At 36.0% G+C, this 13438-nt stretch overlaps 1 protein-coding gene across 1 annotated transcript in view; it reads right to left on the reverse strand.

Annotated features, from left to right (window-relative positions):
* Nucleotides 1–13438, reverse strand: part of COL24A1 (collagen, type XXIV, alpha 1) — a 548498-nt gene that overhangs the window by 287074 nt on the left and 247986 nt on the right. The window contains exons 21-22 of the mRNA XM_006898370.1: nt 8893–8946; nt 4837–4881 (exon numbers count right to left, since the gene is read on the reverse strand). Of these exons, the coding sequence (XP_006898432.1) occupies nt 4837–4881; nt 8893–8946 (99 nt within the window). The remainder of the gene's footprint in view (nt 1–4836; nt 4882–8892; nt 8947–13438) is intronic.

A 13438-nucleotide genomic window follows, 5' to 3' on the forward strand; every position in this document is an offset into this window, starting at 1 on the left:
AGAATTGATGCCTTTGAGCTGTGGTACTGGAGAAGACTATTGAATGTACACTGGACCCTCTATGAGGTGGATTGATTCAGTGACTGGGGTAATGGGGATGGGTATGTCAAAGACAGTGCAATTGGCCCAGGACAGAGCAGAGTTCAGGGCTGTTGCACATAGGGTCACTATGAGTCGCAAGTGACTCGACGGGACATCATAACAACAACAACATATGAACTGTTGTTGCTATTTACTGTAGAGTTATAACTGATCCATAGCTGACCCTCCAGTGAGTTTTCAGAGGCAATTAATTTCATTGGAGAAGATTGTCCATCCTACTCCTGTGGAGCAGCTAGTGGCCTTGAACTATGTGCTTTTGCAGTACAGCTTCTTGCTACTAGGCCACCAGAGCTCCCATATGATCTATACAGTAACTATTTTTGCCCTTTTTGTATGCAACTATATGAAATACAGGAGTGACATCCACTTCCTAAATAACATGCCTCCAGAAACTCTATGTACTTTGAGAAATGTCAATGGTTGTAGAGGGGCTTCAGGCCTTTTGTTCATAGGGTCGCTATGAGTTGACTCAACACAAAGGCAATCAACAACAACATATGAAATATATAGCAACTGTATGAACAACAAATAGTAACTCTGTCATCTTCATAAACTCCTGTAAGCTCAAACCCATTGTTAGAGTCACTGTGTCAACTTATATTACTGAGGTTCATCCTCTATTTCACTAACACTCTGTCTTTCTCTCCATGGTGTCTTTTTCCAAGGACTGGCCCTTTCTAATCCTTAGACTCAAGCAAGTGTATTTCCCTGTCTGTTAAGTTGTTTAGAGAACATAGGGAAATATATCTGTTTTAAGTCTTAGATTTGTCTATGATAGTCACAAAACTTTAAAAATTGACAATATTCTAATTTATAATAATTAGTAAGAACCTTAGAAAAAATATTCCTTTCCTTTCTAAATAATGCATAGCTGATCCTCTGTCCTTCTGAGTCTGTAACTCACAAAGGAGGAGATGATCTACCTTTCTCCCAAACATTTCTACATGAAATACATTAAAATCTTATGAAATGTTAAATATTATATCAATAATTGAATATTGTGAAAATAATCTTACTAATATATAGTATGAGTACATTCAGAGTCACTTTGAAATCAAGAAATTTCAAGGCAATGAGAATTAGAATCCTAATTTGTCCTCCTGTTCAAATTCTGTCAAATTAGATTTATGCTTGAACGTATGTTAGAGCTTTATTTTTACATTTAAAAAAATGAGACAAGAACTGCAGTGTTGTTATAAGTAATAGAGATGATTCATGTGACATAGTTAGTCCAGTACTAGGACTTGAAATTATCTTCAACAATAATAAATCTGATGGAGTCTGATAGAACCCCAGAGACTAGTCTTTATATATATTTCAAACTTGCAACTAAATCCCCTCCCTCCTCCACTCCCACAATCCCATGATCCAGGGATCAATTTTTTAGTCAACAACATCTCAAAGATAGGCTTGTAAAGTGAACAATTACACCAGCGAGGTATGAACTCAGTACAATGAACCAAATGAGACCAAAAGCAAAACAGTTGTAGAAAAGCACAGCTCAAAAAGCCCGAGATGGGCAGAAATGAAGGATAATGGAAAGACAGAAATCACATAGGAATTGGGTAGAGGGCTAATCTATTGAGAGGATTGCAGCTCAAGTTGCAATAATATGAAATGTGTACACACTGTTTAATGGAAAAGGAAAACAACAGAAGCAATAATAAAAAACCAAACACTGAGAAGATTATAGGTGACCATGGTTTTCTTACTTTCTTTGTCGTTAAGTGCTATTGAGTCAAATACGACCTATCGTGTTCAACAAACCTGAACCCTATCCTATCCTGAGCCATCCTTACACTTCCTGGTACAATAGCGCTCATTGCCACTTTGTCATTCCACTTGGTTGAGGGTCTTCTCCTTCGCTGACCCTTCATCTTTCTGAATATGATGTCCCTTTCCAAGGAAGAGTCTTTTCTATCAACATGCCTGAAGTATATGAGACAAAGCTTCAACATCTTTGCCCTCAAGGAGCACTCTGACTGCACTTTCTACAAGACATATCTCTGCTCTTTTGGCAGACCATGGTATATTCAGTATTCCTCTACAACAACACAGCTCAAAAGATTTAATTTTTTCTTCTGTTATTCTTATTCATTGTTCTTTTGTCAGATGCACAGCAAGTAACTGGAAGGATCATAACTGAATCAGATTCACCTTAGTCCTCAAACTGACATCATTGTTCCTTAATAATTTGGAGAGGTCCTGGCTGCGGACTTTCCCAGTGCGATACGACTCCTGATTTCCTGACTGTGAGTACCAAGGCTTTTGATTGTGGGTTCAAGCAAGATGAAGTCATTGACAGTTTCTATCTTTGCTCCATCTAGCATGCTGTTGATTACTGGTTCAAGTGGTGAGAATTTTTGTTTTCTTGATGTTGAGATGCAATCTATACTGAAGTGTGTATTCTTTGATTTTCTGCAGCAAGCACTTCAAGCCCTCCTCACTTTCAGCACACAAGCTGTATTATTTACATAACACAGATTATTGATTAGTTTTCCTCTGATCCTGATACCACATTCTTCTTCATAAAGACCAGCTTCTCAAATAAATAGCTTAGTATAGAGATTAAATATGTATGGGCAGAAAATACAATGCTGAGGTATATCTTTTTAAATTTTAAACTATATGCAATATTCTTTTGCTCTGTTCATACAACAGCCTCTTGGTCTAGGTTTCACATGAGCAAAATTAATTTTTCTATGGTACCCATTCTTTTCAAAGTTAGCCATAGCTTGTTATGATTCAGGTAGTCAAATGGTTTTACATAGTTTATAAAGCACAAATAGACATTCTTGTGGTATTCTTTGCTTTCAGCCAGAATTCATCTGACCTTCGCAATAATATCCCTAGTGCCACAACTTCTAAACCCAGCTTGAACTCTTGGAAGTTCCTGGTCAATGTACTACTGTTATAGGCACTTTTGGAGGATCTTCACATGCATATAATTTTTTCTTGATGCGATAGTAATGATAGTATTTGATAATAATTTCCACATTCTGTTGGATCACCTCTCTTGGATATGGGAACAAATGATCTCTTTTAGTCAGTCGGACAGGTAGTTGTACTTCAAATTTCCTAACATAGAGTGCTGAGCAAGTCCAGGATGGTATGCTATTTGAAATATTTCAATTGATAGCAATTCCTGAGGTCTTATTCCCACCCTCCCTCACAGTGTCTTTAGTGCTGCTTGAACTTCTACTTTCACTACCATTGGCTCTTGATCATATAGTACCCCTGAAATATTTCAGTATTGACCAATTCTTTTTAGGGCAGTGACTCTACATATTCATTCCATCTTATTTTGAAGTTTCCCAGATCATCCAAGATTTTACCCAGAGCATCTCTCAATATTACAGCTCGAGGCTTGAATAGTTTCTGTTTGAGAAATGCTGTTAGTTCTTTCCTTTTTATTCTCCAACTCCAGCTGTTTTCTCATTTCATTCTACTACTTTGCTTTGTCTTCTTAAGGTGCCCTTTGAAATCACCTATGCAGACAGTAAAAAATATATTTCTATGATCTTAAGGGAAACAAAATTATCCAGCATCCGAATATACAGTGCTGAATTAAATGTGAAGATAAAATTACCAGTGAAAATTGCAGCTGAGTACTTTGTCACTCATGACTGATCCTCCAAGGTTTTCTGAGACTATGAATGGCAAAGGAGGATATACCCATATTTCTTTTACAGAGAGAGTCCAACAACCAGAAAAGTGCAGTCTTCGGGATATAAGCATAATTCTCTTCAGACTGCACCACCAGAGCTCCCTGATAATGAAGTAGGAATTGAAAGAAAAAATTTATCATGTTCTCAAATGCAGAAATATTGAATAAAATTAGGCAGATTTTATACGTCTAGCAGTGTCTCTTTAAAAGAAATTTAATCAGTACATAGGAATAGTACACTCATAAATTATTTCATGATAATGCAAACTTTTGCCATGCATACATCAGTGATTAAATAATATTTATAATGAGAAATAGCAATTCATATACTATCATATGATACTAAATGGCAGTAAATTTTATTAGCTTTTCTAATTTTACTGACACTTTTAAAAATATAAAATACCAAAAATCAAATGGACTCCAAAAATCAAATGATTCCAACTCACAGCAACCCTGTAGGAAGGATAGAATCTAGTAGAATCTAGAATTGTCAATGTCTTAGTCAGCAGTGGATGCCTTCAGCAAAATGCCACTGAAGCATGGACAGAATAGAATGTCATTTTCTAGGTAAAGTAGTGGAAGCAAGAGTGGCACCCACTTCCTAAACAACATGCCTCTGGAAACTCTATAAAGTTTGATAAATGTTGATAGTTATAGAAAGGCTTCAGGCCTTTTGTCCATAGGGTCGTTACGAGCTGTGCTTGACTCGAAGGCAATTAACCACAGGTTAAGTAGGGAGATGTCTTAACCACTGTGCCACAAGTGGTTCTTAGAAAACAGAATTTCCCAGAATATGTACAAAAATGACTAAAATAATTAATTCTTTATTATACTTAAGTAAGTTTTCATCAATTACTAAGATCAGTAAGAACACTGGAAAGAAGTAAAATAGAGAAAATAGAAGTCTATTTTAGTTTCAAGGATTTTCTACTCTTAGACTTAATTTTTGTTTGTTTCAATTATTGTTCTTTACTATAACTTAGAATCATGTTATTTTTAAAAGACTTACAAAGTAGTTGTTCTCAAGAAAAAATTTTGTTGAAAATTATTTATATGACACATACACTTGGTCCTAGTTCTCCAAAGGGTCCAGTTGGTCCCTCTTCTCCCTTAAGAAAGTTAAACAAAAAAAAAAATTCATGATATAAAATAAAGATTTAGTAGTGAAAATGTTTAGAGGAACAAAATATGGATTAGAATTCAATGAAACTATAAATTAAGCATAATCTTTACCTTCTTGGTCAATAGCTGTATGTCATTAAGAGTAACTCACCTACTAAGTTCTTATGGAAATAAATACACATTGGCATACTAAAAATTCATGATAGAGGACATATTTACTCTTGGCATATTTAAATAGTTCATTCATTCAACAGTTAAATTTATTATCTAATATAAGCCCTAAATATACAAAGATAAATCAGATCATATCTAAATTAGGCTTAATGTCTAGACTATATTCTTGATTAATCAAAAAGTGCAATATTATTAGAGCTCAATTAGCTATAAATAATATCATAAGATATAAACTATGGCATAAACTTTTAGAGATGAAAAACTGTATAGTGAACAGAAACTGAAGTGGAACATAGAAAAAAGTAAGAAAATATGTTTTGTAATAATAAAACCATGTCCATACATATTGTAAGAAATTTTAAAAATTATTTCATGTACAGATATATTTACTAAATATACTGATATACTTTTTTAAATTTAATTTTATTTTTTGTTTACTTTCTTACATAAATTTTTCCAAATAAATAGTTGAAAATATCACATCTGGATAATGTATACAAACTTCTGTAAGGTAATATATTCTATCCTTGTTCTTTAGTAAACTTTTTGCTTAATTCATAATTCAAATAAAATACAATTAACTCAGTCACAAATATAAAATAGTCACAAATGTTGTGATTGTTATGTGCTGTCGAGTAGCCAATGAGTGATGGAGAACCACAATAGCTCTGAAGCCTGCCCTATCATGAGCCAGTCTCACTGACACCAACATACCTAATCTGATTGCCCTGAGAACCATGTCAATTAATCTGATCAGAGGTCTTTCTCTCCTGTGCTGTTCCTTCACCCTTCTGAGCATGACATCCTTCTCCAAGGACTTAGTCTCTCCTCACCTCATGCCCAAAGTTTGTGAGATGAAGCTTCAAAATTTTTGCTTCCAAGGAGAAACTTGGGTTTCACCCTCTCTAGGACAGACTTGTTTGTTCTCTTGGCAGTCCAAGGTATATTTAATACTCTTCTCCAGCACCACACCTCATTCTTAGTCATTGTCCAGCTTTCTGATGTATAGTAAGTAATTGCAAAGACCAGGGCCTGCATCAGGTGCATCTTTAGACTGATATTGTTGCTATTTAACAATCTGGATAGGTCCCTGACAGCGCCTTTGCACAATGCAATTAGTCTTTTGATTTCCTGACTGTTGATGCTAAGCGTGTAGATTGTGGAGATGAGCAAACTGAAATTGTTAACAAACTCCATCTCTTCTCCATCTGTCATAGTGCTGCCAATTTTTGTCTTCTTGCTATTAAGCTTCAATTCATATTGAAGACTACAGTCCTTGACCTTCTGCAGCAAATGCATCAGGTCCTTCTCAGTTTCAGGAAGCAAGATGTTATCATCTATATAATTCACATTTTTGATGAGTCTTCCTCCAATCATGATGCCACACTTCTTATAAAGTTCAGCCTCCGAGATGATCTGTTCTGCATACAGATCAAAAAGATAAAGAATAGGATGCATCCTTAAAACACTCCTTTCCTAATTTTGAACCATACAGTCTTTCCTTGCGGTGTTCTGACAATTGCCTCCTGATCTAAGTATAGCTTTCACATGAGCGCAACAGTAAACATAAATTCTAACACACACAAATGAGACTCTTAAGTTCAGATTTATCAGACATTCCATTGAAATAAAGACATAAAACAAATAATTAACCTTAAAACTCACACTCACTACCACTGAGTTGGTTCAAACTCACAGCAACCTTCGATTGGGTTTCTGAGACTATAAATACCAATGAGAGGAGCCTGCCCATCATATTCCTCCCAAGAAGCCACTGCTGGATCAAAACCATTTAAGAAGCACAACCATTGATGTAGCAGCAAAACTAACTATGGACTATACTGTCAGATCTGCTTTAGCTCTTTAATTTACTTAATAGCATTGTAAAACTTCCAAATGCCATTAAATATTTACAAATATAAAATGGTAATTTAAAATCTTCTACAATAAAAACTAGGTTCTTCTCAAAGTTAGCCACAGTTTGTAATGAACCACACAGTCAAATGCCTGTGAAGAGTCACATAAACAGAGATACACATTCCTCTGGTACTCTTTGATTTCAGCCACGATCCATCTGACATTGGTAATAAAGTCTCCAGTGCCAGGGTCTCTTCTAAACCCAACTCGTATTTCTAGTATTTCACTGTTGATGACTGTTCAAGTCATTTTTGAATAATTTTCTGTTGAATCTTGTTTGCATTTAACAGTAATGATATTGTTTGATAATTTCCACATACCGTTGAATCACCTTTTTTTTAAATAGAAATAAATATGGATTTATTCCTGTCAGTTGGCCAGGTGGTTGTCCTCCAGATTTCTTGGCACAACCTGGTGAGTGTGTCCAGCGTAGCATCTATTAGTTGAAATATGTCAATTGGTATGACATCAATTCCTGGGGCCTCAATTTTTGCCAATTCTTTCAGCACAGCTTGAACTTGCTTCTTCATCACCATTGTTTCTTGATCATATATTTTTGCATGAAATTCTGTGTTAGCCAATTCTTTTTAATATAGTGACTCTGTGCACTCCTTCCATATCCTTTTGGTGTTTCCTGAGTTATTCAACATTCTGCTCACAACATCCTTAAGTATTGCAACTCAGAGCTTGAGTTTGTTGTTGAGTTCCTTCTGCTTAAGAAATGCTGAATTTCCAATACCAGCTCATTGTACATTTCATTATAATACATTGCTTTGTCTGCCTGTACTTCTCTTTGAAATCTTCTGTTTAGCTCCTTAAAATCTTGATTTCTTCTGTTAGGACTAGGAGACAATTGTCAGAACAAAGCAAGGAAACACTGCCTGGTTCAAATCAGGAAAAGTGATGAATCCTATCTCCATACCTTTTCAATCTATATGTGGAACAGATCATCCAGGAGGCTGGGCTATACGAGAAGAAATGTGGCATCAGTATTAGGGGAAGTCTCATAAACAAACTGAGTTATGCAGATGACTCAATCTTGTTTGCTGAAATGAAGGAGGATCTGAAGAATTTGCTGTAGAAGGTCAAGGGCTGCAGCCTTCAAATATGGATTGAAGTTTAACATCAAGAAAACAAAGATTATCACCATCATGCCAACTGGCAGCATTGTGATGGATAGAGAAGAGATTGAGATTGTTAACAGCTTGCTTGACTTCACAAATCAACACCCTTGGTACAAGCATTCAGGAGATCAAAAGACAAATTGCATTGGAAAAATCTACTGTCAGAAACCTCTCTTGAGTAAAGAAGAACAATGACACCAGTAACGTGTGTCTGATCAAGGCCATAGTCTTCACAATGACTTGCTATGCATCAGAGAGCTGGGCAATGACTAAGGAGGATAGAAGAAGAATTGAAGCCTTTGAGTTGTGGTGTTGGAGAAGAGTACTGAATATACCACAGACTACTAAGAAAACAAATAGATCTGTCCTGAAGAGGGTGAAATTAGGCTGCTCCTTGGAGCTAAGGATTTTGAGACTCCATCTGACATCATTGGGCATATTGCCAGGAGGGACTAGTCATTGAAGAAGGACATCATAATTGGAAGGGTGGAGGGACAGCACAAGAGAGGAAACCCTGGATGAGATGGATTGAATCAGTGACTGGGGTTATGAGGGTAAATGTGTCAGAGACAAAGAAATTGGCTCAGGATAGAACAGGGTTCAGAGCTATTGTACATAGGGTTGTTATGAATCAAAACCAACTTGACAGCATATAACAACAATGTAAAAACTATATAAAGTCAGTATTTTCTCTCAGCAAAAATTAAATTTCTACAAATGTATAAAGTGTAAATTTTTAATTGAAAATAAAAAATATTGACTGGATACATATATCGTTCATACCTGAGTTCCTTTGAGACCAGGAGGCCCAGGAGGCCCTCTATTTCCAAGAAGTCCCTGTAAAAGCAAAGTAAGCCCACATAAGAAACACTTTTGTCCAATCAATGTTTTACTCAATTAATTCAAACCTTTTCTTTCTGTTTTAATATCTCCAGCAACAAGAAGTCAGTTATTTGAAAGGAGATCATTCTACCCTAGATTTCAAAGGTAGACATGGGCCCTGGGCCTAAATTCAAGAACATATTTTACATCCCTAAAAACATATGTAGATTCAGGAATTATCAAAGGAAGCCAAATCAGTACAACTGAAGGAAATTCTGAAATTCAGTGGGATTATTAGTAAGAAAGAGACTATCATTACAGAAGCTATAAACCTGAATAGTGGGGAAATAGTCTTAAAAACAGTCTTGGGTTACTAACCGCAGTACTGCGTCTTTAGCATTTTAAATATACTGGCTTCTCCGCAGGAGAAAGGCACACATTTGCCTTCTGTGAAGATGCTTAAGAAATCCAATGGAGGATCTCTATGAGGTGGAGCTTACTCAAGGTGAGTGAGTGAGTGAGTGAGTGAGTGAGTGAGCAAAGGAAAAGGAACTCTGATGGTGTCAACATGATAACCAAAACTGAGTTCAGTCTGAGACCACTAGCTGCTTCACTGGAGAAAGACAAGCAATCATCTTCCATAAAGATTTATAGCCTTAGACACTTGACAGGGTATCACTATGAGTTGAAATGAACTCCACAGCAATGATTTTGGGGTTTTTTTGAATCAAACAAAAAGAACCCAAGGATGAAATCTAGGAATTAAGTGAGACAGTAAGAGTGGTTAATCAATCTCTAATATTGTTTGAGGTTCTATATTCTAGTTTAATCCCTAATATTTTTGCATACTTATTTAAGCCTGTTTTAATTGGATTCCAACAGAAAGATTAATGACAATATCCTTTTAGATCTAAGTGAAAATTTAGAAATCTCATAGAGAATATACTATATTTATGATTATAAATGGAAAGAATATAAATAAAAACACATATAAGGTGGTTTTAGGGAAAGGGCTAACATGTTTCATGTCCCAAAGAGGAGTACAACCCTCTCCTGTGAATAACCAGGAAGCTCCTCTGAACCCTAGGATTCAGAGCTCTGAAGGGCCTTACTACATGGCATGATAGATTACATCATGTCTCATGAGGTTTAGTCAACAGTCTATGCCCAAGTAGTCATTACATTCATTAATCTGAGTGTTGATCTGCTCAAAAGAACTGAGTATGAAGACCAAATTGTTTCTTGCAAGGTAATTCTACACTTTGTAATAGGAGTTGGTCCTTTAAAAGAAAAACTAGGAGATAAGAATTGTAATAGAAGAACATATAAAGTATAAAAATAATCTAGAATAAGGAATAAAATCCTTTCTTGGAAGGTCAGAAATGTATTAATATATGCAACTAATTCTGCAGAATCACAATATGCTAATAAAAACTTGCAGATAAAAAACATACATACACTAAAAACTTACAACTGCTAGAGCTCAGAAGACCATGTTGAATGTACAATTTTAGTAGTATATACTTAAAATATAAAAGTATATAAAGATTGAAAGTCTACAAATGAAAAATACAGTATTTGCCAATCAAAAAATAGCTGAAGTAATAATATTAATGCTGTACCTAATAAATTTAAGACGATATAAATTATTAGAAATAAAATGCTCACTAAATAATGATAAAAGGCCTTATTTATCATTAAGTGACAGTTCTTAAATTTTGTACATTGAGTAGTAGCATAAGTTTATAAAGCAAAAATTGATGACTGAAGAATAAAAAACTGAGTAAAGTGACTGACTACACTATCAAATTAACAATGAAAGAAAATTGCAGTGACCAGGCTCTTCAGTGCCTGTAGCTGTATCTTGATTAGGATCCACAACTGGACCCAGAATCTCAAAACATCATCACCTCTCACCTAATCATAAAGGAAACATTTAGCCTTGCTCTCTCATTAACTAATGCCAAGTATGTGAAAATCATTAAGATAGACAAGATAATTGGGAAAATCTAATGGCCATATATAAAAGACTTAATTCCCAACTTGGAGTTAATATAGACTTTACCACCATACATGGACAATTTATGAAAACTTTCCACATGAAAAGCAATAAATGAGTAATAACAGTTGCACTGATTAAATATTTATAGCATACTAACACAGATCTGGTGGTCAAGTGGTAAAAAAATGCACTGTGGTTTGAATCAACCAAGGAGTCTTTGGGAAAAAGATGGGCAATCTCATCTTATGCTATTAATTGCCTCTGAAAACTCTCTGGAGGGTCAGCTAAGAGTCAATACTAACTTAATGGTATTTTCCCCTGCCAGTGAATTAATTACTAAATAGTCTTAAAAATGAACAAGATACATTTACATATATCATCTTAGAAAACTACAATCAAAATATTGAGGTGAAGGAACAAAATATGGAATGTAATATGTGATTGTTGTTGTCATGTGTCATTGATTTGACTCTGACTCACAGGCATCCTATGCACTATAGCTTTGAACCCTGCTCTATCTGAGCAATCTCACTGTTTCTGACATACTTGGCCTAATTGCCCCAGTTACTGTGTCAATACATCTCATCTAAGGACTTCCTCTCCTACGCTATCCTTCCACCCCTCTAAGTGTGATGTCCTTCTCCAAGGATACTGTTACATGGTTTTTGTGGTAACATGCTTAAAGTATGTGAGACAGAGTTTCAGAATCCTTGCCTTTAAGGAGAAACCTGATTTGACCGTATCCAGGGCAGATTTGTTTGTTCTCTTGGCAGTCCATGGTATGTTCAATACTTTTCTTCTCCAGCACCATAACTTAAAGGCATAAATTCTTCTTCTGTCATCTTTTGTTATTGTCCAGCTCTATGATGCATACTAGTTGTGAAGGCCATGGCCTACATGGCCTAGATCAGGTGCACTTTAGTCTTGAGACTGACACTATTGCTCTTCAGCACTCTGGAGGGGTCCCTGACAACAGATTTCCCTAATGTAATTCATCCTTGATTTCCTGCCTGCTGTTACCAAAAGTATTGATTGTGGAGCTGAGCAAACTGAAATTGTTAACAATCTCAATCTCTTCCCTATCTATTCTGGTGCTGCCAATTGGCCCAGTGGTGAGAATTTTGTTTTCTTCTTGTTGAGCTTTAACCCATATTGAAGATTACAATCCTTGGCTTTCTACAGAAGATGCTTCAGGTTCTCCTCAGTTTCACTGAGCAAGGTTGTGTCATGAGCATAACATAAGTTGTTGATGAGTCTTCCTCCAATCCTGATGTCACACTCCTCCACATTAAGTCCAGCATCTCGAATGATCAGTTCTGCATATAGATTGAAAAGGTACGGAAACAGGACGCATCTCTGAGGATGCATCTCTGTTGCACTCCTTTCCTGATTTTGAAACATTCAGTGTTTCCTTACTATATTCTGAAGACTGCTTCTTGGTCAGAGTACGGGTTTCACATGAGTAAAATCAGGTGTTTTAAGATTCCTATTCTTCTCAAGGTGAGTCACAATTTGTAGTGATCCACACAGTCAAAAATTTTTGCATAGTAAAAGAAGCATGGCACTACTTGTAAGGATTTCAATCTGCATGAATTTCTAAAATACTTTAAAGAACAAATACTAATAATAGGTGAATATTCATAGATAACAGAAGTACAGAAAACCCCCAACAGTGACTACCTCTATGTCCATGAGGAGAGAGCAATGGATCAGAGGAACATAAAGCATACAAGGGGCTTCCAATACTGTTTTTTAATCCTTAGTGGAGTTTGTTTTACTATTTTCATTTAAACTTCGTATTTAACACATAGGAAGCCATGGTGGCTCAGTGGTAAGGAGTTGTGCTGCCAATCCAAAGGCATGTGGTTTAAATACAACACCTGCTACTCAGGAGAAAGATGGACAATTTCCTCACATGAAATTAGTTATTGTTGCACACTGTATTGTTGGAACCAAGCCATAGCCGACCTTCTAGTGAGTTTTCGGAGGAAGTAAATCACATGGGAGAAGCCTGCCCATCTTCCTCTCCCATAGCAACTGGTGGGCTCAAATTGCATACCTTCAGCTTGGCAGTACCTCTTACCAACAAACCAACAAAGCTACCATGCAATTTAGTGCCTCTAAAACCTGCTGGAAGATCAGGTTTCAGTTGTTTCCATCTCAACAGTACATAGCAACACAAAAATAAATTTTACAAATGAAGGAGTTTGTCTTTGGCTTTTCAAGGAGAGGAGCAGAGCGAATTGGGGGTGAAGGTGGGGGTGGGGTGGGTGGGGAGAAAAGTGCAACAATGAATGAATGGAATTCCAAAATCTCTGTAGATGTTCACTGAAATGAACAATAATAATAAAAAAAGAAAAACATGACAAAGGTGAAATAAATGATACCCTTTCCCTTATTTTCCCCCTAAACTGTGCATTTCCCTCTACTGAGAGTTGCTATTCATAAATGATCTTCTCATTATGAAAACTTCCTATTTGAGGCAGAAGATTGCCTCACATCTTC

The sequence above is a fragment of the Elephantulus edwardii genome, unplaced genomic scaffold, assembly GCF_000299155.1.
Source record: "Elephantulus edwardii isolate Elephantulus edwardi_28Jun2011 unplaced genomic scaffold, EleEdw1.0 scaffold00227, whole genome shotgun sequence".
In the NCBI taxonomy this organism is placed as follows: Eukaryota; Metazoa; Chordata; class Mammalia; order Macroscelidea; family Macroscelididae; genus Elephantulus; species Elephantulus edwardii.